The sequence below is a fragment of the Hippocampus zosterae genome, chromosome 19 (genome assembly GCF_025434085.1).
Source record: "Hippocampus zosterae strain Florida chromosome 19, ASM2543408v3, whole genome shotgun sequence".
Lineage (NCBI taxonomy): Eukaryota > Metazoa > Chordata > Actinopteri > Syngnathiformes > Syngnathidae > Hippocampus > Hippocampus zosterae.
The window spans coordinates 4834947-4862051 of record NC_067469.1 but is presented as its reverse complement, the minus strand read 5'-3'; the positions used below and the strand labels follow the sequence as shown (position 1 = coordinate 4862051).

At 44.6% G+C, this 27105-nt stretch overlaps 5 protein-coding genes across 6 annotated transcripts; 2 read left to right on the top strand and 3 right to left on the bottom strand.

Moving 5' to 3' along the window:
• Positions 1-2184: 2184 nt before the first annotated feature.
• selenoi (selenoprotein I) lies at positions 2185-8589 on the bottom strand. Its single transcript, XM_052053410.1, has 10 exons — positions 7788-8589; positions 6476-6544; positions 5679-5787; positions 5430-5504; positions 5088-5350; positions 4886-4994; positions 4590-4638; positions 4332-4512; positions 3629-3808; positions 2185-3535 (listed from the first exon to the last, which is right to left on the bottom strand). The coding sequence occupies exons 1-10, from the start codon at positions 7845-7847 to the stop codon at positions 3428-3430; spliced, it is 1203 nt and encodes a 400-aa protein (XP_051909370.1). The 5' UTR covers positions 7848-8589; the 3' UTR covers positions 2185-3427.
• Positions 8590-9654: 1065 nt separating this feature from the next.
• On the top strand, positions 9655-18931 carry agbl5 (AGBL carboxypeptidase 5). The gene is made up of 16 exons (XM_052053397.1): positions 9655-9811; positions 10416-10671; positions 10928-11099; positions 11168-11334; positions 11449-11626; positions 11758-11936; positions 12173-12740; positions 12895-13064; positions 13136-13271; positions 13471-13673; positions 13931-14139; positions 14693-14863; positions 16755-16876; positions 16951-17003; positions 17371-17468; positions 17545-18931. The coding sequence occupies exons 2-16, from the start codon at positions 10457-10459 to the stop codon at positions 17622-17624; spliced, it is 2721 nt and encodes a 906-aa protein (XP_051909357.1). The 5' UTR covers positions 9655-9811; positions 10416-10456; the 3' UTR covers positions 17625-18931.
• Positions 18932-19272: 341 nt separating this feature from the next.
• On the bottom strand, positions 19273-21210 carry ost4 (oligosaccharyltransferase complex subunit 4 (non-catalytic)). 2 transcript variants are annotated; one of them, XM_052053413.1, is made up of 3 exons: positions 21192-21210; positions 19671-19802; positions 19273-19377 (listed from the first exon to the last, which is right to left on the bottom strand). In XM_052053413.1, exon 2 carries the CDS (start codon positions 19799-19801, stop codon positions 19688-19690), a length of 114 nt encoding a protein of 37 aa, XP_051909373.1. In that variant the 5' UTR covers position 19802; positions 21192-21210; the 3' UTR covers positions 19273-19377; positions 19671-19687. The 2 variants fall into 2 exon arrangements, with proteins under 2 accessions (XP_051909373.1, XP_051909374.1); XM_052053414.1 differs by lacking the exon at positions 21192-21210 and adding an exon at positions 20214-20315 and having other exon boundaries at positions 19667-19802.
• c19h1orf198 (chromosome 19 C1orf198 homolog) lies at positions 20593-23735 on the top strand. Its single transcript, XM_052053412.1, has 6 exons — positions 20593-20942; positions 21258-21308; positions 21628-21750; positions 22024-22191; positions 22339-22671; positions 22872-23735. The coding sequence occupies exons 1-6, from the start codon at positions 20637-20639 to the stop codon at positions 22926-22928; spliced, it is 1038 nt and encodes a 345-aa protein (XP_051909372.1). The 5' UTR covers positions 20593-20636; the 3' UTR covers positions 22929-23735.
• A 136-nt stretch (positions 23736-23871) lies between these two features.
• On the bottom strand, positions 23872-27094 carry selenol (selenoprotein L). Its single transcript, XM_052053411.1, has 9 exons — positions 26887-27094; positions 26389-26467; positions 26225-26278; positions 25867-25912; positions 25660-25790; positions 25208-25322; positions 25003-25125; positions 24632-24769; positions 23872-24467 (listed from the first exon to the last, which is right to left on the bottom strand). The coding sequence occupies exons 1-9, from the start codon at positions 26990-26992 to the stop codon at positions 24201-24203; spliced, it is 1059 nt and encodes a 352-aa protein (XP_051909371.1). The 5' UTR covers positions 26993-27094; the 3' UTR covers positions 23872-24200.
• Between the last annotated feature and the right edge of the window lie 11 nt (positions 27095-27105).

Below are 27105 nucleotides of genomic sequence, written 5' to 3'. Positions count from 1 at the left end.
CCGGCTAAAAACGCCTTACTATACTATGTCGTTTTTTTTTCGGGCCAAAAACACCTTACTATACTATGTCGTTTTTTTCGGCTCAAAAACGCCTTAGTTTACTATGTCAGTTTTTTTCGGGCCAAAAATGCCTTACTATACATTGTCGCTTTTTTTGGGGCTAAAAACACCTTTCTATACATGGTGGTTTTTTTCGGCTAAAAACGCCTTACTATACATGGTCGTTTTTTTGGCTAAAAACACCTTTCTATACATGGTCGTTTTTTTCGGCCAAAAACGCCTTAATATACATGGGCGCTTTTTTTTTTGGGCTAAAAACACCTATCCATGGTCGTTTTTTTTGGGCTAAAAACACCTTTCTATAAATGGTCGTTTTTTCTGCAAAAAACGCCTTACTATACATGGTTGTTTTTTTCGGCTAAAAACGCCTTACTATACTATGCCGTTTTTCCGGCAAAAAACGCCTTACTATACATGGTTGTTTTTTTAGGCTAAAACCGCCCTGTCGTTTTTTTGGGCTAAAAACACCTTTCTATACATGGTCGTTTTTTCGGCAAAAAACGCCTTACTATACATGGTTGTTTTTTTCGGCTAAAACCGCCCTGTCGTTTTTTTGGGCTCAAAAACGCCTTACTATACTATGTCGGTTTTTTTGGCTCAAAAACGCCTTACTATACTATGCCGTTTTTTCGGCAAAAAACGCCTTACTATACTATACCGTTTTTTTTCGGCAAAAAACGCCTTACTATACATGGTGGTTTTTTCCGGCTAAAAACGCCAGACTATACATGGCATTTATTTGGGGCTCAAAACGCCAGACTATATACATGGTCGTTTTTTTGGCTTAAAACCCCTTACTGTACATGGTCGTTTTTTACGGCTAAAAATTGTTGTTTTTTTCTGTCATTTTTTTCTGTTAAAAATGCCTTACGATACATGGTCGTTTTTTTCGGCTAAAAACGCCTTACTATACATGGTCGTTTTGGGGCTCAAAACGCCAGACTATATACATGGTCGTTTTTTTGGGCTAAAAACGCCTTACTATACATGGACATTTTTGGGGGGCTAAAAACGCCAGACTATACATGGTCGTTTTTTTCCGCTAAAAACCCCTTACTGTACATGGTCGTTTTTCGGCTAAAAACGCCTTACTTATTATATGGTCGTTTTTCGGCTAAAAACGCCTTACTATATCTGGTTGTTTTTTTGGCTAAAAACACCTTCCTATACATGGTCATTTTTTGGGACTAAAAACGCCTTACTATACATGGTCGTTTTTTTCGGCTAAAAACGCCTGACTATACATGGTCATTTTTGGGGGCTAAAAACGCCTTACTATATATACATGGTCATTTTTTGGGCTAAAGACGCCGTACTATACATGGTCGTTTTTTTTAGGCTAAAAACGCCTTCCTCTACATTGTTTTTATTTCGGCTAAAAACGCCTAACTGTACATAGTTGTTTTTTTTCTGCCTTTTTTTCGGTTAAAAACGCCTTACGATACATGGTCGTTTTTATCGGCTAAAAACGACTGACTATACATGGGCTTTTTTGGGGGCCGAAACAAACGACGAAAAAAAAGACCCTATATCGTAAGCCGTTTTTAGCCCCCAAAAAACGACCATGTAGAGTAAGGCGTTTTTAGCCGGAAAAAACGACCATGTATAGTCAAGCATTTTTGGCGGGAAAAAAACTACCATTATGGTAAGGAGTTTTGTCGTAAGTGTCTTCTCTGCTCTAGTAAAAAAAAAAACCTCCAAACAGTCAAAATGTTTCAAGATCCTTTGTTGAGACTGGCAACCTTACCGAAAGGCTGAGACGTTATCGTGTTGGGTGTCTCATCTTTTTGATTGGAGGGAGTGGCCTGGGTGGTGGATTACTCATTGTCCGACGAGGCACGCTCGCTCAGCTGAAAAAAGGGCACATGCGTGGACGCCACCTTGCTGCACCACTGCAGCGCACTTGATGAATCTCCTTGTGCACACCTAATCTTCAAATCCCTCCCAGGCCTGACGTCACTTCCGCCAATCCAACGTGGGATCGGTTCCCACTCAGTGACAAGTGTAGTCTCTCTTCTGCCTGTGGTTAGCCGTCAGCCCCCCGCATCCTCTTTAGGATAAGCGGTGTTGAATATGGATGGATGCAACTTCTCTTGCTTGTTTCTGCAATTATAAGTCCACCACTTCCAGTTTGAGTAGCATTTATTCAGATATTTTCAGGAACTTATCAGGAGTAGAAATCACTGCACGCATTCTCCTCCCCATTTTTTCATAAAAAAATAGAAACAAAAACAAATAGTGGTGCGCACAACACATTGGTTAATGAGGGGTGGGGCGGTCACTTGCTGGACATTTTTTAATAACACGGAGTGTAAATAGCACCACACAAATCAGCCATTGATCACAGTGGCTCATTAATTTACTATTATAGATCCATCAATTGTTTGCGTTCATCTTCTATATTCTGTCAGTCGTTCCTTTTCCAGATTCCCAACACACACAGAGACTATTAAATATTAAAGATCAACAATGGACATTATTACATGTTAATCAATGTATGAAATCCAAAGACCCACACACACACACACACACACTTGAGTTTACTTGACTGTGCTTGAAACACATGCAGGCTTTTCCTCAACACTCATGTCCCATTGGCCAGGCATTCCGAGCCAAGTTGCAGACTCTGGCACTCGCTAACGAGGCTGTCAATCATTACCGTTATAAAAAGTTGGTTTCCTAACAACAACAACAATAAAAAATAAAAAAGAAAGGCCGGCAGCATGCGCTCCTTCCCCTCAGAGTAAATCCCTTCCCACATGCGGTTTTTGGGACACACTCTTCATTCAAGCGGCTGCCGTCGCCACGACAACACAACCCACTGACACCGAAAAGAACAAATCAGCGTGAAAGACGTGACACCTCCCTGCATCATCCGCATCCGATTGCCACCAGTGAGAAGCGTATTCAAAATGATCCATTAGTCGGGTCTACTTCCAATGAATTAAGGAGCGAAATAAGACTTTCGAGTTGAGTCCGAGTTCCCATCAAGGCTTATTAATAGGATACATTCATAATACTATAATAGTGTGTGTCTACCTGAAAGCAGACAGTGGATCAGTGCAAGTCTGTGGGCGTGCGTGTTTAGGCTCCCCAGCCCGTAAATGGAACACATTTCCGTAGGAAACACTCGCACCTCATTGGCTCGACACAGTGCGACAATCCTCCAATGAGGTAAGTCGGAGCATCTCTGAAGCCCCCCCTGCCCCTCCCGTTCCCCCATTATCAAAGAAATTGAGTTGGATGGCCATTTGTGCATGTGTCTGCATGTGTGTGCGTTTTGGGGCATCCCTCGCTGAACGGAGAGGATACGGTTGCCGCGGTGACATGTCGTTGAGCAGAGAGAAAAGGTGTACCGGGGGTGTGTCTAGACCTCCGCTCCTTTCAAGCCGATTCGTTCGTCCTCGTGTCAGTCACTGCTGGGCTTCTTCAGCGAGAAGGCTAAGATGCCAAAATGGCCGCTGAGTTGTTGGACCTGCACCCAAGGAAAGTAAATCATTGACGACATACTTGCCAAATAATGACTGTCACAACAACTGAACAGTAGCACTACAGCGCGTGTCCTCACCACCGACACGCCGTAGTGTATGTGCGCCAGCACGACGACGGCCGTCCACAAGTGCAGCAACAGCATTTCATCGGCCACCAGGCCCGACACGGCCAGCGTCACCACGGCGGCCATCGGTAGCAGCAACCAGCTCAGCGGCTGGCAACGCGTGTTGCTCATTTGACAGACGATCAGCTTGCACTGAAACATACGCGCGCGAGCACAGCTCTAAATGCAAAGTGGCACTGTCAAGGAAATGATCAAATCAAAAAGTGAGCAGACTTGACTGCTCAAGAGCCATCTTTTATTTTTGAAATGCACAGGTACTTGGTTTTAAAAACAAAATAACCTACATATAAACCGAGATGAAAGTGTACTTTCCGAAAAAAAAAAGACCCCTGCCCCACAGCACGTTTAAGAACACAACTCTCGTAACTAAAATCACTTCCTGTTTCTCTGACTTCAACAGCCAATCAGAACCTATCAACATAAAAACATGTCTTATGAAAATACAAAAATGCATAGATACATACAGCTATACATACACACACACACGTGAAATTTTCCGGACGAAATGTCACGAAAATTTGAAAATCCAGATTTCCGGGAAAATCCAGAGGACTTTCATCTCAATATAAACCAAATTAGAGGGAAAAAAAAGTGTAATAATCGCAAGAAGCACTAGAGAATTCTGCGTCAAACGCGTTGACTGGAGAACACCCACCGTGACGTTGGCAAAGGCCGTGCCCACCATGAGGTAGTAGAGCCTGGGCTGCAGCTCCAGGATGGCGGAAGGAGAAAAGAGCACCCAAACGGTGGACAGGACGAATAGCAGCACGGGCGACAGGAAGGGCAGGAAGGCCTCGTACACACTGCTGTGTTTCAACGAGTTGCTGCGGTACGCCCTGAACAAACACAAGCAGGTCCCCCTTTATGCCAAAGCTACATACCAATTCATGACGACGACAACAACAAATCCTACCTGAACACGTTGCAGAGGCTCATAGGCAACGTCACCAGGAAGGAACAGGCTGAAAATGATCAGACGGTATTAAATTGCGAACGAGCGAGATGGTTCAAACACTCACCATGCGCTCCTCACAAGACTTTATTTTTGTCACATTCAAAGGATTTCAATTGCTGAAGATAGCTTGAGAAAAATCTCGTCTGACTGGTGACTGCCCAACCGGTGAGTGCAAATCCTTTTTTTTGCGCTTGTAAATTACCTCAACGGTTCAATTGGCACGATAATGCTATGCTATATATTATGCGTCTCACCCACTATCATGAAGGTGAAAAGGTCTCTGTAGAGAAAGTGGAACAGGGCAGGCTGGTACCAGGTCTCCACGCCCACCACTGCTGTCACCACGTAGACCAGGGAGATGGTCTGGAAAGCAAGAGAGAGAAAAAAAAAAGGATTTAGCCGTGGAACACCGGGCAACTTAAACTGATCATGTTGATGCAATTTTCTCAACCTCACCACTTGACTGATGTCGTAGCCCCACGGCAGGAAAAGCACACCTGTGTTGTACTTTTCCCAATGCGACAGGATGAAGGAGAACAGCACCACCCAAAGGATGTAGTAAAGCGTGGCCACGCCCACACCGCTGGCACCACGCCCAAATATAGAATAGACAGTGGCCACAAAGAAGATGCAAGCCCAGCTGTCCAGTCCGTGGTCAAACAGTTCCCCGAGTGGCGTGGAGGAGTTGGTGCGGCGCGCCTGCTTGCCGTCCACGCCGTCTGCACAGATGCGGCGTCACGGTGTGCCGGGAAACAAACGGAAGAGGGAGGAGGCGGAGATGTAAGCGCAGTTGCTCACCGAGCGTGTAGGCCAGGAAGTTGAAGATCCCCGCCGTCACCCACACCCAGCTCGGCACATGCTGATGTCCGATGGCTGAAATGCACGCACGCAAAATAAAAAAAAGGAGACAGCACACAGAAGACAAATTTGCTGCAAGGTTCCTGAAATGCCTGATCAGTTACCATCAGCTAACGTTAGCGGTTCAATTAGTGACGAAAGCATCAGTTATAGGATAATGTAAAACCGGGGTTACTTGTGTGAACACACCCGAGGCGTTGAAGTCATAGTCGTAGAAGGCCAACATGAGGAAGTTCACCACCAGGAACATGAAGCCGGTGAACGTGATGAGGTTTGGAGCCAGCCACTTTGGTAGAAACTAAAATCAAAGAAACGTAGGCCTCGGCGTGAGGATAAGAAATGATGAGAAAGAACGAAGTGACTCAGTAGTAGTAACGTGGTAAAAATACGATATCAAGCGGCATGAAATGATGGCGGTGAATGCATTTTAGAAGGAAGGTGGCCTTTTGGACAGATGCACTTCTAGAATCCTAATTTTATTTCTAAACCAAAAAAAAAAACATTGTCATAATACAATATCAAAATACAGTAATGGACACAAAAGCATAGCATGTCTCTCTCCTCCTTACGGCAAAACTGTTTACACCGCAAATGGCAAGCTACTCCCTTTCCACCCTTTCCTGTATATCATTACTTGGAACACATAAACATGAAGTTATAGATCGCTGGTGAATGACTACCTTGCGGGTCTCCACAATAAACCAAAAAATATTGCGGCTGTCTGATTTTTTTTCCCCAGTAACTTTTGATCACATTCGATTCTCGCCCTTCAAAGCTTTACAAATACCACATCAACTCTGCAGGCAACACAGGTCAAGCGAACCGTAGGGCACATCTAAACGCCACACTTGATTGCATCAGATGTCATGAGAAAGTTCATTACAACTACCCCCATAGGGCAATAATATGGGACATGATGCAACACTGCAAGGAGTGTCACCCAAGTGTCAGTCGTTGTCAAAACAGGCACATTAACGCACACCCACCTTCACCACAACGTTCCAGAAAGGGTGCATGACGTAGACTGACAGAGGATTGGAGTCCACTGCGCTGTACTGCAAACAAACACACGACACAGACCGCTATCAGTGTCATTTGTCACGTGACATGCATGCAAGTGAACACGACTGCCTGTGACTTGGTTTCATTGCGTTCGGTCAGCAGCTGGTCGCGTTTTAACTGTATTTGTAAAATATGCCGGTAGGGCCCAACTGACAATTCAAGTTACTCAACTGGACGCCACATGGGCTAATTAACAGTCTTGACAGGTTTATTCTCGCACTGCATAAATACCCTTTGTTTTTGGAAATCATACAAATCTTGTGATACATAAGCAATTATAAAAAGTAGGTTCACATTTGCGTTTTGAAAATGAGTCAGACCTGGCAATTGAGTAAATGTAAATCTAATGTTAATTATACAAATGAATTTTACCAAGCAAAACCATGTTGCAACTATACAAGTGTCTTCAGAGTATTTTGACTTTTATTTTAATAAAGTACAATCGCCAACTTCTACATTACAACCTCAAGATGCTAAGCATGGTGACATTGCGGTAATTACAGAGGGCAGGCAGCAGGAAGTATGAGGAAACCGCACACTTCATGTGATCACACGTACAAGCTCAAATTGTTGTACTAACTCACAATATCTCAATTCATTTGCATTCAACATGCTCTCAAGAGGGTGGCAGTTAAAAAGCACCAGGGGGGAAATATTTAATGTGTCTCATGAGGAAGGGGAGAATGGGGGTAAAATAATTTCAACTTGGAAGTCACGATCACATTTGAGGCACCCAAGTCATTTGATTTTTGGCATCTGTCGCTACAGAGTCCTGATACCTTGGCAATGTATTGGGGGCGGGGGGACTTCCTAAACTGTTTCCTTTCTCTTAAATTATGGATTAAGATGTCAAATGATGCCCTTTCGGTTGACTATAAGCAAGGGTGCATATGACAATGTTGGTGTTGTTCCCAAAGGAGCAGCAGAGGTGGCGTCTGCATAATCATTCTTATTGCCATCTCCTCCTCGGCCCATCCCAAAAAACAACAACAAAAACACTTAAGATCCCAAACACATCACATGAACAAACATTAACATTGCTTTATCAAAATGCGAAAGCCATTTTCAGTACTTCACACTGATCAACGTTTTGCAAAAAGGTAAACCTGACACATGTGGACTGACAAGCTCTGTAGATTTGTGAAAAATTATGAAATGCATACATATATACATACAGTAAATACACATTTTTTTACAGTACATACACATCGAGGGGCTAGCTGGTTAGCGTGTTACCTTGTACTTGTCGAAGCCTGCGAGTTGCTCCTGCGTGACGTACTCGTACAGAAAAGCCATAATGGAACAGCCCACTACGCAATACAACAGATGACGATGAAACTGCGGGCGACTGTTCCAGATTTGATTTTAGCGGCCGAGGAGAAGTTAAGTGATCATAGAAGCGTAGCCGCTGTCGGTCACGCCGGGTGACGTGATATCGGAACACTCTTTGGCCGCTCCTCCCTAGAAGAGGGCAACACCCCACTAGTGATTTGTACTCACTAGTGACGCCTGTAGGCCGGAGGACCACAACGCAGAGTCCACTCGTTGCAGAAAGACCTACCACATGAGAGTTACGCTCACTTCCGTCATCTGAAACCCAGGTGACCACAGCACCCCTATAATAATTTCCGTGTGTAATAACGCTCATACCAGGGTTCATCTAAGTTTTTGAATTTGAGGACTATTTATCGCTGAATAATGCGAAGGGCTAAATCTAAATCTTCAGTGACGATGCTTTCGGGACGGGGGAAGAAAGAAGACTAACTGTCGGGGGAAAGGCGTAAGCACGCAAGGTTCCATCAATATTACATTCATTTTGGCTACAGTATAAGATTGAGAACGAATAAGTGGAACTCGGCAGAATTGCTTTTCAAGATAGGTACATTCAAGTTATCGTGGTAACCGGTGTTCTTGCAACGGTTTTGCGCAATACATGCGTTTCACCAAGCGATCAAGGGAAAGAAATGTCACAAAGCGCGCCCACGTGTGAAGAAACTGTCAGGCTGTACAATAACAGACTAGGACAACAATGACATCCCACCCATCCAGCCATGACATCCCATGACAAAAGCGTGCACACGATTTTATTTTAATGGGAGGTATTTCAAATTTATGAAAAAATGTAAAAGTCAATGTTACGGCACCGTGGCATATTAACACACGGCAGTAACAGGTCTGGGCTTCAAGTACTATAGTTGTTTTCACAGAAACACCTGAACGTTTCATTCCCGTTTGTACAGAAGTTGTCATAGTTGCATGATGTTGGTGAACGCAACATACGTCTGCGCTTTGGTAACAGCAAGAGTGCTCTATAAAATAGTTATGAATAGGAAGACGTCACTAGTACTTCCGGAAGGCGATTGCACCTTTACACATTCAACTTTGTCACTTAAGGTAGAGTAATTGGGGGGCAAAACAGGGTAGCATGCTGAAAGGATGAGTTTATCTTTTTTCTCTACCAGAGCAGGTGGATTGTATGAAGTGAAAAGAAGATGCGGGTGAGAAAAGTGTTTCAAAGGAACACTGAACACCGGCTTTAATTTACATTTTGACAGGTAATTAAGTCAAAGACGTGCAAACCCAGGCATACCTGTATTTGGCACGATCATTGTGGGACTGCATAATCAATTCAGGAGATAAATTAAATTAGTCATAGTGGATGTTGCATACTCGCATCTAACTCGCGCTTATTCCTCGTTGGCACAAAAACATACATGTGGTCAATGAACGCAGCACACGGCAGCGTTTTAACATTTCCCGGAGTTCATGGAACGCATCAGTCGTAGCGACCGACTGCAGAGTTTGGAGGAAAAAAAGGACGGAGACATGACATCAAAACATAAGGATGTCGAGCGATGACCTAATAAATAAAATCGATATTTATTCGTGCGTTGCGGAGAACACGGCCGTGCTAATATCCAAAAAAGATCTGGAGACTACGCGCAGTGAATTAGGACCGGAGCGACGGTCTTTCTTCCTAGCAATGACCGCTATCTGGGTAGCTAATGTGTCCCTTGTAGCTTAGTAACGTTCAGGTAGCGTTCAAGGACCAAACATCGGAAAGCTGCATCCATGTAAACGTCTAATGCTCTGACTGGATAGAAATCAATCCTCCTGTCCGACGGATGAGACAGCGAGAGAGGCTTTGAATCCCCACCCCCGATGCCTGAGCCCGTTTTGTGTGTCAGCTGTTCGTCTTGGAGGCGGCGGTGGGACCAAACCATCGCGATTGTTGTGCCCTGCCGGATAAACATGAGCTGGTTAGTTGGAAACAATCGTACTCGTCACATTTTCACACATTTATCGCATTGTGTTAAATAAATGAGTGTCGTCGAGTAAATGTGTCTTACTTGGTCGTAGTTATTCTCCCCGCCTCTGGGTATCGCTGTTGCTTGTTTACATTGTCACACCCACCCGTTCAAATCTGATCCAATGGGGAAAATGGAGAAAGATCACAATTTTATCCAAATAAAATTACTATATTTTGGGAATCATATCGAGAAAAGCCTGTAATTGTACCCCACCCCCCACCTAATCTAGTGCAGTGTATTCAAGTACAGTTCAGTTGTATTTAACTACATTTAAAGCATTTATTATTTCGTTATTTTTAATTCCAATATTTAAGCACACTCATGTAACAGTTTAAATTGCATGATGTTAGAGGTTTACCATAATACAATAATTTACTGCTGATACTTGGAGAGCCAAGTATTTTGGTTTTGAGGTGCAACTTGTTCTAAAAAGTTTGTGAACCATTGACTGTACTGTGTTAAACATCAAGCTCAACCTTCAAAGCAGAAATAGTCTTCCTTAAACCATCCATTCATTTAACCTTTTCTGTATTTTTGGCGGCTGGTTCATCAGATTTTGTGGGGCGTGAAAGCGTTCTAAGAGGAAACGCGGCCATGGAGGTTCGCTTTGGAAACATCGTGTTCAACTCCAAGTTCGACTCGGGCAACCTGGCCCGCGTGGAGAAGGTGAATAAGCACATAACGAGCTTCCTTAATGATGCTGCTCCGGCCCCCGTAGGGGCCACATGCGCCTCCAACATCCCCGACTACGAGTTTAACGTGTGGACGCACCCCGACTGTGGCGGCACGGAACACGAGAACGGCAACAGGTGACTAGACTGTATAACGCTAGACGGTAAATGAATAACATTGGAAATAATCAATAATGGTGCAGTTTTGTTGACCAAAAAGTTTGGAGAAAGAAGCTCCAGTTTGGCAAAAAAGTTAGCATTTTGTGAAAGTCACAAACGGAAGTTGCAATTTGACAGGAAAATTTTATAGTCACCTAATAATAGATGACATATGTCAAGTAAAGTTTTGAAAGACAGCGTTTGTATTTTGTTAACAAATGGTTTTGTATTTGAGGTCATGGTTCCACTTCAGCGTGCAGGGCATGGCGCCTGGAAAGCTGCTAAAGATCAATGTGATGAACATGAACAACCAGAGGAAGCTTTACAATCAAGGCATGGCGCCTCTCGTACGGACTTTCCCCGGAAAGAACAAGTGGGAGCGTGTCCGAGACAGACCCGTCACTGAGGTACCAAACGCGCTTAATCAAAGAGTGACAGAATTAACAATGCATCTTTTGCTCCTCTTGTTCTTCAGATTGTTCGCAACCAGTTCATCTTGTCCTTCACTCACCGTCTGCTGGAGGTTCGAGGCGCCACCACCTTCTTCTCCTTCTGCTTCCCTTTCTCGTACGCCGAGTGTCAGGAGATGCTGCAGTCGTTGGACGACAGCCACCGTCACGCGGCACGGCTCGGTCCTTCCAGGTAACACCTCAAACTCATGAAATGATTACAAAGAAAGTTACTGACAAAAAAAGTCACAAGTACAGTATACTTTCGGACAAGACAAATGGTCCCAATGTTCTCTGTGTTTCTCAGCCCTGCAGATGAGATTTACTACCGGCGTGAGCTGCTGTGTCGCTCTCTGGACGGCAACCGCGTGGACCTGCTCACTGTGACCAACTGCAGCGGCATGCAGGACGAGCGTGAGCCTCGCCTGCCGCAGCTCTTCCCCGACGCTGAAACGCCGAGACCTCACCGCTTCGAGAACAAAAAGGTACAAATACTTGTTAGCGTGGGGGGGGGGGGGCGCTAAGGATTATAACCTTATAAGCAAAGCCCTCGTCACCCAAATTGCACGCATTGCTCACATTATTTGTCGTGACTTTTGAACATGGGTCTTGGCAGGTGTTCTTCCTGAGCAGCCGCGTGCACCCCGGAGAGACGCCGTCCTCGTTTGTCTTCAATGGCTTCCTGGACTTCATCCTGCGGAAAGATGACCCGCGAGCTCACGCGCTCAGAAACATGTTCGTCTTCAAGCTCATCCCCATGCTCAACCCAGATGGCGTCGTGCGGGGACATTACAGGTCAGAACAACTTACCTCACTTGTTTGTAATTAGACACTTCAGAAGAATAATGCAGGAGGAGTGGACTGGGGGGAAAAAAATAGACGGACAGACCAAGGCAGAAGTATTTTGAGAATAAATGTACAAGTTTGCATTGCAACAGCGGAAGATCGATTTCGCCAATGAACTCCCGATTTCACGGAATGAGTGTATTTTTGGCACAGTATGCAGTTTAGTTGTTGTTTTGAACGCGCAGGACCGACTCGCGGGGCGTGAACCTGAACAGACAGTACATGAATCCCAGCCCCGAGCTTCACCCATCCATCTACGCCGCCAAAGCTCTGCTGCTCTACCATCACTTGCACAACCGTACGACACACGATAAGGCACAGCCCAGTGCCCCCCTCGCCCAGGCCCCTCCCAGTGACGTCCAAACGCTTCAACCTCACGTCGAGGATGCCGATCACGAGGTTCCTGCCCTCACCGCCTTGGAAGTCAGCTTGAACCAGCGCAATGCAGCTAAGGACGCGACGCCCCCGCAGCCTGAGCTCACCTCGGCGACGGGGAAGATTGGATGGATGGCAAAGGGAGACGTCAGCAGCTCGTCCGGCTCCTCGGTGATCATCGTGGCCGCCGTGCCGCCGGACGGACCGCAACAGCCACCGAAAGAGGGACCACCTACAATACTGGTGGCAAAAGAGAAGGAGCAGGAATCTCTTCCGCCAAAGGACGGTGGCGTGGCCTATTACGTGGACTTGCACGGCCATGCCTCCAAGCGGGGCTGCTTCATGTACGGAAACAATCTGCCTGATGAGAGCCAGCAGGTAAACAAACTGAATTTTAAGAAGAAAACATTTCAATTTTGCACTTTTTTTTTTTTAAAGTAAGATCTGGTTAAATTGATGTCGTCGTGATGCGATATTTCTTGCCATGGGGGTTGCAGAAAATAGCATACCGTGGTGCTCCCTGTGTGCACAGGTGGAGAACGTGCTCTACCCGAGGCTGATCGCCATCAACTCGCCACACTTTGACTTTCTGGGTTGCAACTTCTCCGAGAAGAACATGTACGCACGGGACAAACGGGACGGCCAGTCGAAGGAAGGCAGCGGCCGCGTCGCCATTCATAAAGCCATCGGCATTCTGCACAGGTAAAATACGCGGGTGATGTCACAAAAGGTTGAGAGATCATAAAATAAGCATTTCTTCGCTGTTGTATTAGCTACACTTTAGAGTGCAACTACAACACGGGAAAGGCTCTTAACCCCATCCCAGCAGCGTGCCATGACAACGGGCGGGCCACGCCACCGATGATGCCGACGTTCCCTCTCAAGTACACGCCGGAAATCTTTGAACAGGTACAGTAGGTGACAACCACAAAAAAAGACATAGGAGGAGGACCTTAAAAATATATAACCGCATATTGATGGGGTCGAGGGAATAAATCTCAATTTGATTATGTTCCAAAAATGTTTTTCCGCACTCCACCATGTCTGGAGATGACAGTCTTGCACGACACGGTACCATTAGAGCTACGACTGTCGCCCCGCCCACTAGGTGGGGCGTGCCGTGGCCATCTCGGCGCTGGATATGGCCGAGTGCAACCCGTGGCCCCGCCTGGTCCTGTCGGATTACAACTGCCTGGGCAACCTGCGGGCATGGGTGCTCAAGCACATCCGCAACACGAAAGCCGCGAGCGCCCACCCGCCGAATAAGGCGCACCACCCCGGCAAGGCATCGCCGCCCAAGACCTTCCTCAAGTGAGTTCTCACGCACATGCACATAAAATTATCACTCTTCTCCAAATAAGATGCAAGCATGCTTACCTCAAACTCTTATCTGTCACTCCCAGTTGAAGTTTACTGTGAAACTGACTTACTGAAATAACAAAATGCTCCCAAAAAAACTATTGTTTGTTCTCATGAAAATCATTGAGCTTCATGCCGACATACAGAAGTGAAATTGCATATGGAAAATGGCACTGACATTATGGTAACAATAAAAACCTTCATGGCAGCAGTCTGAGCGGCCAGCTGCTCGAAGGGTCCTTCGATAGGGTGCGTTGCAACAGCCAGAGCAGCAGCAGCCTGACGCCCTCCCCCAAAATGCCCAGCTCGCCCAGCTTCACCTTCGCATGCCCCGCGCCGCGGGCGCACTCGCAGAACCACGCCAGCAATGGCGGCAGCGGGCGAGGCGGCGGCAACAAGTCCGCCGGGACCGCAAGGGGTGAGTTGCCGAACGAAAGTGTTGATGCTCGCTGGATCTGCAGAAGAGAATAAAAATAAGCATTCATTAGCATTTTCTTGGTTTACAAGCAAACATTTCACATACCGTATGGGAACATTGCCTACCTTGAAGGTGACAAAAGGTGTTGATTCTCAAGGGATTCCAAATGAATCCCACATTGAAAAAATGAAGGTGCAATAAGGTTGCCGCTAATAAGAGCATAACATTATTTGACAGAAGGATGTAACGGTGTTGATTTTTGAGGTATTGCAGTGGCGATGCGATGACTACATTGCGTAATACCAAAACAAATGGCTACGACCACTGGTATGTTAGCATTTTTTTTTAACAGATACAAGTACATTGGTTACCTTGGATTTGAAGATGTTGATTCTTGACAGTTTAAAATTATTAACCTTTATCGGCGTTGGATCCGCGCTTCGATTGGCTGGGCAGCATGTTCGGAACGTGGCTTAGTGAAATCTCGACAGCAGGGCCCGAGCATGCCCCCCTCCACTCCCGCATGTGTCAGCAGGTGTGTCTGTCTCCGTAGACGCCAAAACTGCAGAGAAGAGACACCCGCTTCCTCACCACCCCCTCCCCGCCGTCCTGCGTTCCCCCGGCAACAGCCACGCACCCACCTGCCCCCCTCAACCACCCTCACCCCCACTTTCCTCTTCTTCGTCGTCGTGCGCGGGGGCGGCGGTCTCCTCGAGCATGGCAGGTGTGTACTCCCTCCGGTCCCCGACCCTGTCGGCACTCCTGCCCTCCCTGCAGGCGCTGCCCCGGGCCGGGCTCCTCTCTAAGCTCGGCCCGCGCCTCCTGCAGGGCCCACCGCCTGCCAACAACTCGCCGGCTAGGGAAACCAAGGACTAAATTATTGAGTCAATTCGTAAGCGTCTTCATCGGTGCTAAGGACTGATACTACTTAAACAATGCAAATACACAATGGAACCTTTACGCATAATGTTACAGTGTACATAACCGCTGTTCAGTGTTTATTTTTGTGTCGCGGAGTAAAATAGTTCAGAATATTTTTATGCTTTTATCTAAGCATACAAAATGATACATTTTAAGGTGGGTGAAAGCAGTATTTTCTCGGCTCATATTTAGGATAAAATAACATAAATCTTCAAAGGTTGCATGCAACAAAAAAACCAAAAGAATAACTGAATACATTTGGTTTAGTAAATGAGATTACTTTGAAAAGAATCGATGTTAACAATTTCAGAATGAAATGAAATGAAAATGTAGTGTTCCAATCTTGAGAGGGAAGTAAATTATTTTGAGATTTAAAAGTAATAATTTGACAAAAATAGAAGAGACAAATTTATTTGCGGTTTTACTGCCTTTCTCTTTCGCACTTTGAGATTCTGTTTCTCGTGTGAAGTGCTGCTAAATTTACATTAAGTATAAATAATGTTTGCTTTGTGATTTGAGAGCTATTGTGATTGAATTGTTCACATTTTTGAAAACTGAACTGTCATAATTTTACAGATTTTAATTATCGTTTTCCATATTGTCCACCACTGTTGCTAACTAAAATGGCCTTTTTTTTTTGGTTCAAGTGGTACCACAAGATTTATGTGTTTAAAAAAATGGCTGTACATTTTTCACATAATGGCAACAATGTGTTTTTTCCCCCCATGATTAGATCTTATTTGTATTTTGTGGTCTCTTGTGTGTCAATGTTAACGTTGTCACTTTAGCAAACATCCCGTCCTTGTGGTCCTTATGAGGACTGTCCACAAGATGCGTTGTGTTTTGGAACGAGTAGTGTATCCTGCACCATCAGTGCACAAAGAGTACTACTAGTAGAAGTGACGTTAAATGTTGTGACCTTGCGTCTTGTCACGTGAGTTGTTGGGTTCTATTTGGGAATCTGTCATATTTTGTTCTCGTGTCTGAAAATATATATTTGTCTATTTCTATCTTCAACACTGGATTGATAGCGAACATGTTATGTAAATGAACGAAGTCAGGGGTGTCCCCCACGGATCCATGTGAGGTCCGCTGCATATTCTAATAAAATGTAACATGATAAACGGTTCGGAGAAAAAAAAATACATTTTTTTAAAGCTACAGACACGCTTGTTTTAAGTTTTTTTTTTTTACTTAAAAATGTTTTCAATTTTCATAAATAAAAGCAAACATTACAATATAATTTGTCTTAGCTCTGATAACACCGAGGTGAAATTGACTTTCCCCCCTTTTGATTGTTTGTCATCATAGAATATGTTGACATGAAATGAAGTGGGGGGGGCCCCTTTCATCTTTTTTTGTATGTAGCAAACAATAAAAACTTCCCTGATCTCAGTAAAATATAGTGACAATTATGTGGCGAAGATGCTGGGACAGCTTACTTACTGGCAATGCACTGCCTTGCAGTACTTTTTAGTTAAGCTTCTCACTGTGACTTGTCGTAAAAACCTTCACTTTTTAACATACCATCAAGAGTTTTGAGCCTTTTCCTCTGGCTCAGCATGATGCTAATTGTTTCTAACAGATGACTTAAATGTTCATTTGTGCTGCTTTTAAATAAAAGGCCACGTGTTTGCAAAACATGTTTTTGATTCCAGCTTGTTGTTTTTTTAACTTTCCTGTGTGCCCACCAGGCCTGAGTTGTGCAGATTTCCATGCAGGCTCGGCGGCGGCCTGGTCCAAACCAGCTTTACCTGCACGTGCCGGCCGAAGCGGAAGAGGAAACCGAAACGTCGGCCACCGCGCCGCCACAGTGGTCAGCCTCCACAACTCATTTTTAAACGTACATTTGGGTTTTGCTGAGAGTTCTTACATTTATCTTTGTCATAGGCTGCTAAAGACTGTGGGCCCGAGCACATCCTGGCCTCGGTCAAAGTGAGCAAGTGAGTCCCAAAATTTGATTTTATTTTCATTATTACACTACTCACAACGTTTGGGATATTTAGCTCTTGGGTGACATTTCAGGATGATCGTCAAATGCTCTGCAATCTTTACAGACGAACTTCATTTTATCAGTCACATTTTTGAATTTGCACCAACTCCATCGCATCAATACTTTTTGCTGATCTATAATGAACTGACTGGCAAGACTCACGATGGGTATGATGCCTTTTTATGACTGTCAAGTATCAAAGTGCTTTGCAAAGTTCAGGCTAACTTCACTAAATGTACATACAGCAAGATAGCAAACAACAAAACACGATTCATGGCCGACTATTGTGGAGTTTGAACATTGTACCGCCCGTGCAGGTGCGAGCTGCAGCCACATGCAGGTGTGCGCATCAGGAAGGCAGGGGTGTCCGCCGGTGCGCGCCTCGCTAAAAACCGCCCCAACGGAATCATTCAAGGTAACTCACAAGAGTTGACCCCCCCAACCCCCAACTGTCATTTAAGGTGGTGTTACTTTTTTTTTGTGCCCTCCAGGAGCTGATGACGAGCGAAGCAAGCAGCAGACGTGTAAATCCCTCAAGAGGACCACCGCCCGAGCCCATGTTGTGAAATAGCGAGCTCTACGAAGGCCAATCTGGGTACTGCACATTTCCTCAACAAGCTGTGGGTTGGCAGTGAATAGCCTCGTCAGAACAATAGCGCTAACTTTAAAACCGACAGCTGTTTCATCTCTTCCTCATGAAGTGTTCCGTGAGTGTCATGTATATTTCCGTATCATTGAGTGCAATCGTATTGTTGTTGTCAGGTCCAAGTGCCTTCACCACAGTGAGTATAACCAAGCGTTTACCTGCATTTAATGTCTCTATATATTCACCAAACACTGTACTGTGACACGCTCACCTACAATTTAGTGGTACCTTGAACTCACGAGTGCCTCAAAGATCTTTTTTGTCAGTCTTGTGGGACCCAAGAACAAACAAAAAAATTATATGTTTAATTAAATAGCTGAATAATTGGTTATCTGAATTATTTCTGGCAATTATCAAAATCTGCCCCCACCCCAAAAAAAATAAAGAAAATAGATCGCCCTCGCTCAAATGAGAACACTGGCAAGGACCGAGGCAGGCCTGTTCAATGTGGAAATAATGTCACCAGCGGGCCACGGCGAGGGAATAGCTTCGTTCCTCAACAACACACGTGGAGTTGTGTATTCACCCCACCACGGTTTGCCGTCTGTTTGTAAAAGTCACTTCCAATTGGTGGTGGAAGCAGAGTTTTGGGGAGCCCACTCGGTCCTCGACACACGAGCGGCCAGTGGCTAAAAAACATTTCCTCTTCTCGAAACACGCCCACTCGCTCACCCCTTACAGGTGGTTAATTACCACCACCTGTGCTATTGCCCTTAACGGACCGGCAGAATTTCTCAATAGGCCTACCTAAAATAACCCAGGGGCTACACACGAATACTGCAGTGCATACAATAAAAAAACTTTTATATTCTCTAATATTTTCTTTTGGCGCTGCAAAAAAATTCCTGACATTTCAATGGGGAAGATTAGATCGACGAGCAAAGTGAAGTTGGGCTCGGTCAAACTCATGAGTCAAGATACCACTGTGCACACATTTGAGTGATGAGCACCTTGTTACCGAACCTCATTCTGTAAAATGTTGCCTATAAGAATTCACTTCAATGCTGCTCCTTTACACACGTTGGATATTGTCTCGCATTTTGTGTGTTTTCATAGATTCAGGCGAGTTCCGCTCAAGCGCCGCCGCCAAAATTTGTTAAGATGTTTGCTTGAACTTCCACCATTTGTTCATACCTTCTGTGATTAATTTTAAGAAAAATGCGTCCAATGTAAAATATTCACTGTGAACCACTAAGTGTTGAATATTATGCTATAAAAGTATTTTGTCACCATTATGTTTCCGTCTTTCTTTTACAATGGCTTCATTCTAGACTAAATATGATTAATATACACTAAATCTGTGAATACGCTATTCCTAACCACTGCAGAGTAGTTACCTAATTTGATTTTGTCTGAAAATTATTCTACAGGTACTAAAATTGATCATTGTTCATCGATATCTACACGTATCTATCTTGACAAGCAGAACAATTAAAAGCTCTTCCACAAATGGTATGCAATCAACCATGAGGTGAGATTTTTTTTCTGAAGTACTTGTATGTACATGCCTTCGCTTAAGGGTTGGGAAACGCTGCACAAAACATGATTATAGATAAGAGTAGAGGAAAGGATATTTCTTTGCATATTTTATTGAAAAAGAAGTAACTCTTGCACAATCCTCAGGAAATTTGAGGGGAATTGTTGTTTCCTGGGAAGGGGAGGTGGTGGTGATTCCCATCTGGAGAGTGGAAAAAAAATTGACATTACATTTTTTTTCTTTGTAGAGCACCTCACCGTTTTGGAAACAAAAATAAAGTATTGAGTCTTCAAGTGTATTTCCATTTTGACTTAGCATTTGGGTCAGTATCTGCTACTAAAACTGGTATTGTTTGGATCTATGCTCTCAATTTCTTTTCATTTTCAGAGGTTCAAAAGTTTTGTCTTCCCATCATACGATAAGTTGACCCCGGTTTCATATAATCACCTAACAGGGATGTCTTGTTGGCTGCTGCTGAGATTGCACTCACCTGCCCAGGGTGCGACTGTTTTTAGTCCTGCTTCTTGGGGTTGTTGACGGCCACGTAGTGGTACAGCACCACCAGCAGGAACAGGGACACGCCAAGCATGTTCGCAAAGATGGCCAACTGCACGTCTGTTACCATTCTGACAGCAACAACAAAAAAATCAGACCACAGATAGCACATTTGATGTACAAACATAAAATAGGGACATCCTTTTAAAATGAATTAACTGGGAAACTGGGAGGACAGTTTGAAAGGCAAGGGGCCATGAAAGTGACAGGGAAGGTAATTAAGAAAAGCAAAGGAATGGAAGGAACACGGATGGTATGAAATGAAATGTATACTGTATATTATTTCATCTTTGTGGAAATAGCAGCAACGGAAAATCATGTCAAAAAATACAACACATCTTCACAGAAAATGCTCAAAACTGTTCGTTGAGTAAGCTAGTAATATCAAGCTGGGGGTTGTTTAGCAAACAAGACATCGACACATTGTCCAAATCAGACCGTGTACGTTTGTAGTAAGTTCGCAGAACAATATTATTTCTTACATTATCCCTTTAGCGGTTTCTTCGAAGAAATATGACGATTTTGGGAGCTCTTCGGACACGAGAACTTGAATCTCTTCCGGTTTAAGAGGAAAGCCACGTCACGTTTACCCACTTAAATGCTGCATTCCATGTACCTCGTTATCATTGACAAATGGTCGTTATACTGTTTGACTATAATAATACATTTTATTTATAAGCGCATTTCAAAACACTGACACTTTACAATCAGGAACAAGAACAATAAAACCACAGATAAACGGTACAGTGTCCTTGTGGTCACTTGCTATTCGCATGCTGTCCAAATGCCACCGACCCACAGTAAGAAACAACCTAACTTCACATGAAGTCATTGAATCATTCAGGTCCCGCCCACGCAGTGACAGTCTTTTCACCACAACAAAAAACAGCTGGAAGACGGACAAGATGGCCGCCGCGTCGGTCGTAGGGCTCGAAGCCCACAACATGGATGAGAAGAAATTCCAATACTTTTCGTCCATCAATTCAATGGCCAAGAAGATCATGCAGGAGCGGGAGAAAATCAAAAACCAGCACGGCTCGACGTGGGACAAAATGTCGCCGCAAGAGCAGGACAACGCCATCGACAACTGGATGATGGACCCGCACATCCAAGCCCGATATGCAATGCACCGGGTAGACCGGGAGGAGGTGGTCTGTTACCCCAAGCTCCTCATAGAGACCGGACAGAAGATCGTCCGTTTTGGGGAAGAGGTGCCTAGAGACGTTCACTGTGGGAGTTGAAACCAGAGTTTTTAGGCCATTCTTGCTGCGTTGCGAACCGCTAGCCACGTAGCAGTGGATACAGCTAGCTTGTAGTTTTTGCCTTGGAAGTTTTTGTTTGGCTGTGTTTAAATTAACATCTCGTTACTAATAGTTCACGACATACTGTAGTCACTTCGTCTTTTTCGAGAGTTGTAGTGAGCACAAATTCTTTCCGAGTTTTCGCGTGACGTCACGTACCTAACAAAGCCATTGCCGGCGCCTAAAATGGCAGGTGAAATAGCTTTTTTCCTCTTTTGTGTCCAGGACATCACATGGCGAGACGAGCATTCAGCCCCCTTCTCATGGGAAACCAAGGTAAACATGATTACCGGTAATTTAAATTCATTGTGACGTGTCTTATAAACAGCTGACCGGGCGGGATGCCTTCAAAATAATGCTCCCTGATCCAGTAAGGCTGCGCAGGAAGGAGCTTTTGAAAACAATGCAATGATCCTTTCTATGGGAAATCCTTTGAATTGAAAAAAAGGTGGAGCCTTAAGTAACAGCCAAATCTGTGAGCTAGGTATGAGTTTTTCTCCATAGTGGAATTGGCTTTTTTAAGGGCAGATCGAACATGAGCCAGCCCTCATCCCACTCTAATATGTCCCCTGAAAACATTGTCACCGTCTTTCAGAGCCAGCTTGAATTCAGCTTGACATCTGGGCCAGACCAGGGCATTTACGTCTCTCAGGGGGACGCCAAATCTGCAAAGACCCCTCACTCCACTCAAAATGGCAAGAGTGCTACTGGAACCAAGGTACTTCGTGTTTGGTGGGGGAGGGGGGTTATCTGATCTCAAAAGTAGGTCTTATGTTTGAGGCTTTGAGGGTTCTCACTTGGGTTGAAGTCATGAGAAGATCCACACATGCCCTTCACACGCATTTCTCTCTTTGTTTCTTTAAATGCAAAAAATGCAAGGGAAAAAAAACAAAAGTGAAAGTGGGTTGAGTATGCTAGAACAGATTGCTGGCACTCTGCCACCAGATGTATATTATAGCATCATATAAAACGACTTGTTTGTTTTACCAAGGTGTCAGTGAGCGAAAGCAGGCGTCCCGAGGAGGAGTCTGCTTTCTGGAAGATCAGCGCTGAGCGTTCGCGCCTGGAGGGTGAGCAAGCAGACTTCCAGTCACTGACGCCCAGCCAGATCAAGTCCCTTGAGAAAGGGGAGAAGACGCTCCCCTCGTACCTGCGCCAGGTGAGCAATGGTCCACTCTAATAAATTTTGAGTAACAATTTTCAAGGGGAAAGAATTGTATTAAAAAACGAATACAGCAAATATTACAGCAGTCTAAAAGCTTGGTGGTCCTTATTAAGAATAGACCTTCAATGTGTTTGGCCACAGGAGACGTCTTTCCCCGTCAAAGAGCCGGAGTCGGAACCTCACCATCTGGCGCTGTCCAGGCCGGCCAAGCAACGGGCACCCAAGCCTCCTGCACCACAGCCTCCTGCCGCCGCACCCCCGGCTCCTGCCGCAATCTCTATTTCACCAACCCCCGTCCCTGCGCTCAGCGTCTCGTCATCGGTGGCGGGCTGGGAGCGGTCGCAGAGCACTCTCCCAGTTGTTAGCTACACCGTGGATGAGGTGTTCCCTAACCCCCATGTCAAGAGCCCCACTCTCCCCGGCAACAAGGAGAAAGAGGACAACGCCTCGCCTGGTAGTCCTGCCTTTCCCCAGGTGACCTTGACTACAATAATTCAACTCCATTTTAATTTCTACACAGTGAGCACTTATACCTGTTTGCCTCCTATATGAGCTTGAACATTAGCTTCCATCTGAGTCTAACATTGGTTTCTAACATTAACTTAAACGTTAGTTTGTAAGCGTCAAAATTGTCAATCACCTCAATCGCTCACTAACATGTCCTCTCCTTTCAGTTTAACACCAGCAACAACATCCTGAAGACAGGATTCGACTTTCTGGACAACTGGTAAACCAGACGGTGAATACGGGGCCGCTGGATGACGTCATCGCCACTTCACCGACATTCCATTCATCCAATTACATGCCCCAATTTTACCGTTTTTGAGGTGTTTGTCGTTATGAACACTTCTCGCTTACCACTGCCTGACCTCGAGACTCCCTTACCAGACCTTTCCCATGCCAATTGCATCAGCATCCGTTAGCTTGATTGGTGTTAGCGAGCGCCACCGATTTCACTCAGTACAGAGCTTTTCTCTTAAAGTGCAAAAACTACAATGTATGCTCTTGTTTGGTGATTAGCTCTAGCACAATACTTACTTGCTAGTGCATGTAAACATGCAGTAAAGCCTTTGTCGTTTGTTAGCCACACGCTAACTGCCTTGGCTAATGTAATGAGAGCCAATTCCTTTAGAAATCATATCACATTTTGTTTTGACTTGAGAGCCAAAATACTATAGTTCAGCAAGAAGGTAATCATGGCAACAACATAGTAAACCCCGCCAATTACTAACTGTAGCCCTCATCTAAATGTTACATTCATTGTTCTTGGATGAATGTTTATCAGGTACTTTTGTAGCCTTGTGTTGACCAATCACACACACACACACACACGAGTTAGCATCACGTCGCATGCTCGTCTGAATCCTTACACAAGACGTCTTTTTAAAGGATGTTACGACGGGTCCTAAATGCCACTTGAGAACTATTTTACTGAGATATTAGTGCACTGGTTTTCAGGACCTCTGTGCATGTGCGCTCGCTTTGCATTCTGTGATTATGAAGTCACATTGCAATAAAGGAAAATCAGGAAAAAGTAATTTTTTGGTCTTCTATTACTGTAGACATCAGTCAACCAAATCCACTTTTTTTCCGGGGGTGCACTGAAAACAAAGCTAGTTACATCATTTGGCCACACAAAGGTGCCAAATTCAAATAAGATGGGTATTGCATTGCTTGTAGAAAGAAATTTGAACATTTATTCAGTATCCTCAGTACAAAGTTTAAGGTCAGTGTACTTGTCAGCTCTTCAACATCACCGGAAAGACTATTTAGTGCACGAGTAGAACCAGTAGAATTATCATACATCTTATGAAAGTGACATTTTTTGCATGACTAGTGCCACTTTGGCCACATGGATGTCAACTAATGCACCACTCCAATATTAAAATAGTTCCATTACTCGTTTGCCAAATTTGCCCTACAATTGAGTACAATACAAGTACAAACCATACTAGTACACTGTCCTAATGCTCAAATGGTGTTCGTAATTATTCATATTTCAGTTATAGCAAGGACCTGACAGCAAGAAAGGGGCGCCCGGTTCTCACAGCTTTGCATCGGTCGCACCTCTTCACGGTGTCGTGAGTGTGAGGCGTGACGTCATTGGTGTGCAGTGGAGCGCCACTACTGCTGGCTTCCTGTGCGAATAGCTCAGTTGAGCTAGACGCTGTCCGCAGGATGTCGCCGAGTGTGGGTCGGTCCATCGGGTACTTGCTTGGGTGGGACAGAAGGACTTTGTTGGTCTCGCTGAGCAGAAAGTCACCTCCCATCTGGAAAAATATGTTTTCAGGATTCAGCATTACGTGGCGAACAATATTAAACTGTCTAGCTAGCAAACTTAGTGGGATCAGTTAGGTGGCAAACAGGCTGAGTGAGGCCAACTGGCTACCTGAAAGCAAGCTGGCTATCTGCGATAAGATTCAGATGTATGTACCTGGTAGATGTCCTCCAGCATGTGCATAGGGAATTCAGGGAAGTCTCTTTTGGCAGCTAGGTACTCTGAGTACCGGAGCATGGAGTCAAAGTTCATTACTTTAGCGCAGGACGAGATCAGTCCAAAGGTCCGGTAGATCTAAAACCAACAGGACAACTATTTAGCTGGAATTAAGGCTAGGTCATATTTCCGCCTTAAAATAAAATGTTTCCCACCCCAGCCCAAAAGTCAGAATTCCCATCTAGGGAATGTTCAGCGGGAATTGCAGTCACGCTTTGCACAACCGACTACGATCGAGAAAAAAATTGAAGAGACTCAAACAAATGGGTGATATAGATTATGATAATTGCCTAACCCTAGCTGTAATCTACCTTCCTCTGTGGATCCAGTACCAAGTCCAAGGAGCATCCAGTCTGCTGCAGCCACAACCGAGCCCCCTCCAGTGCCCCAAAAGACACCACCAAGACCTTCACAGACCGAGCATCCAGGGCAGCCTGTAGATGACAACAAAACATGTGAAAAACATTTAATTGGAGTCATTTTTATGTTTGTTTGGTGACTTCTGGGCGAACTAACCCTGCTGCCCTCAAGCTCAGCCACATGGTCGCGTCACGGTAGTCATCCAAAGTGTCTGATGAGGACCAGCAGAAGCTTCTGCCCCGAAGAACGGTAGTGATCTAGGGTGACACGCCTTCAAATGCAACACATTCATATTTAAAGTTGTCTATGCGGCCAACCGGCTAAGTTACCTGACTATCTGTGTTTTAATGGCTAACAATAAAGGGCTAAGCGTAAATTAAAGAAAAATACATTCCAGCTCGAGAGCTAAGGTTAACTTGATATCTGAGGCGACCACAAACCTTGGGGTGGGATAGGAGAGAGCGTGTTGAAGGGGGTGCGTGATCAAAATGTTTTGGGAAAGGGCTGCTATATAATGGTAAACTGGCATAGCTATAGGCTAAACTGTCCTTTTTAAGTTTCAGAGGAATGCACCAATTTTGTGTTAAAACAGCATTGCGCATACTCACTTTCCACTCCGTCCATCAGTCAACAAAGTTTCAGGGCTAAAGATGTCTGCTGTTTCTCCTCCTAACTTCACAGGAGCACAAGATGACTGAAGACTTCGGTCCACATGCTCCAGGAATGAGTCCCACTCGCTCTGTGCAGACACATACATACACACACTGTTCAAAGAGGAGCAATTGTATAAAGATTGTTCATTTTGTGGTACAAACCTGGAGCTGGAGTAGCTCCTCCACCTGTTCTCTCACTGCTGTATGGCTGTGAAAACACAAATAAGCACTCTGCACTTTGGATAACTTGCTTATTACAAATACATCAGAGCCTTCAAAGCGCAAGTGCAATTTGAACCAATATCTGACTGAAAAAGTCAAACCAAATTAATATTTGCATTCTCACATTTGCTTTTTCTTTTGACTTTTTTGTATGATGCAAGGAGGGGAGACCGTGACGAGAATAAATGTACTTTATAGAGACGTGTTATCATGGAGATCATTTAACCTGCTACACACACTTGGGTGGCATGTTCACAATCATATGGTAATCTGCGACCTTTGGTTTATTTACACTTACCGATACAACTTCTGCCAGGCGGCCTGGGCTTCGCTTTTGTTCTTCACTCCGATGCTAAGAAAGAGCAAGTAAATTAATGTGTGCTATGGTATTGTAATGTACAAAACCTACTGTTGTTGCCGTTTTTCTTATCATTTTTCAACACAAGGTTGAATGAAGCTCACCTCTCGTAGAAATCTGCTCCAGCTGCAATCAGGCCCAACAAAGCGGCAATTTTGTAGGGGACAAAGTCCTCCATGGAATCTTGAAGAGAACGATAGAAACTTGATTTGTTTGAACGTTTTAGAATGACAATCTGCAATTCCCCATGAAGAAGCAAGGCACTATATTGTGGGGAGAAAATTTATTTGTAAAAATGTTAATGCAACTAAAAACATGTTTGTCTAGGATACGCTGCTGTGAACAGGTTTCAACTCAAGGTACTTGATGGTTCATTGACATTTCATCGAGTTTAGTGTGCTTCAATCAAAATGAAAGCAAAATCCAAATTCGACACAGCTGATTTTGCAACGAAAATACGACAGCTCATTTTCGAAATTAGCTTCATTGTGACTTCTATGGAGAATGAATGACATAAAAAGCGGTTCAAACAGCAAAGTAAATGTGTCTGAATTCGTAAAAGTACTGTAAATGAACGGAATGGTCCAAATCACTTTTCCTACCCTCCGCTTCTTTCTTGGCCTGCTGTAGCAGAGCATTGCCCAGACTGACGAGCTGCTTAAGAGCGGCAGCGAGGCTCTCCTCCTCTGGGATCACGTCTTCCTCCATGTCCAGAGGTGTTCTCCTGAAACACTAAGGACAGTAGAGTACTCCCCGACGATAAAACACACTAAACGTGGTAGGAAGGCACTTCCGGGACATCACGTGACCGCTACGTCGAA

Bases quoted from the DNA above. Each gene is read 5' to 3' on its own strand.
- agbl5 (XM_052053397.1), top strand. From the start codon at position 10,457: ATGGAGGTTCGCTTTGGAAACATCGTGTTCAACTCCAAGTTCGACTCG. The intron at 12,741-12,894 runs GTAAACAAACTG...CTGTGTGCACAG, and splicing joins TGCCTGATGAGAGCCAGCAG to GTGGAGAACGTGCTCTACCC. The intron at 14,864-16,754 runs GTGTGTACTCCC...TGTGCCCACCAG, and splicing joins GGTCTCCTCGAGCATGGCAG to GCCTGAGTTGTGCAGATTTC.
- ost4 (XM_052053413.1), bottom strand. From the start codon at position 19,801: ATGGTAACAGACGTGCAGTTGGCCATCTTTGCGAACATGCTTGGCGTG.
- c19h1orf198 (XM_052053412.1), top strand. From the start codon at position 20,637: ATGGCCGCCGCGTCGGTCGTAGGGCTCGAAGCCCACAACATGGATGAG. The intron at 21,309-21,627 runs GTAAACATGATT...ACCGTCTTTCAG, and splicing joins CCTTCTCATGGGAAACCAAG to AGCCAGCTTGAATTCAGCTT. The intron at 22,192-22,338 runs GTGAGCAATGGT...GTTTGGCCACAG, and splicing joins TCCCCTCGTACCTGCGCCAG to GAGACGTCTTTCCCCGTCAA.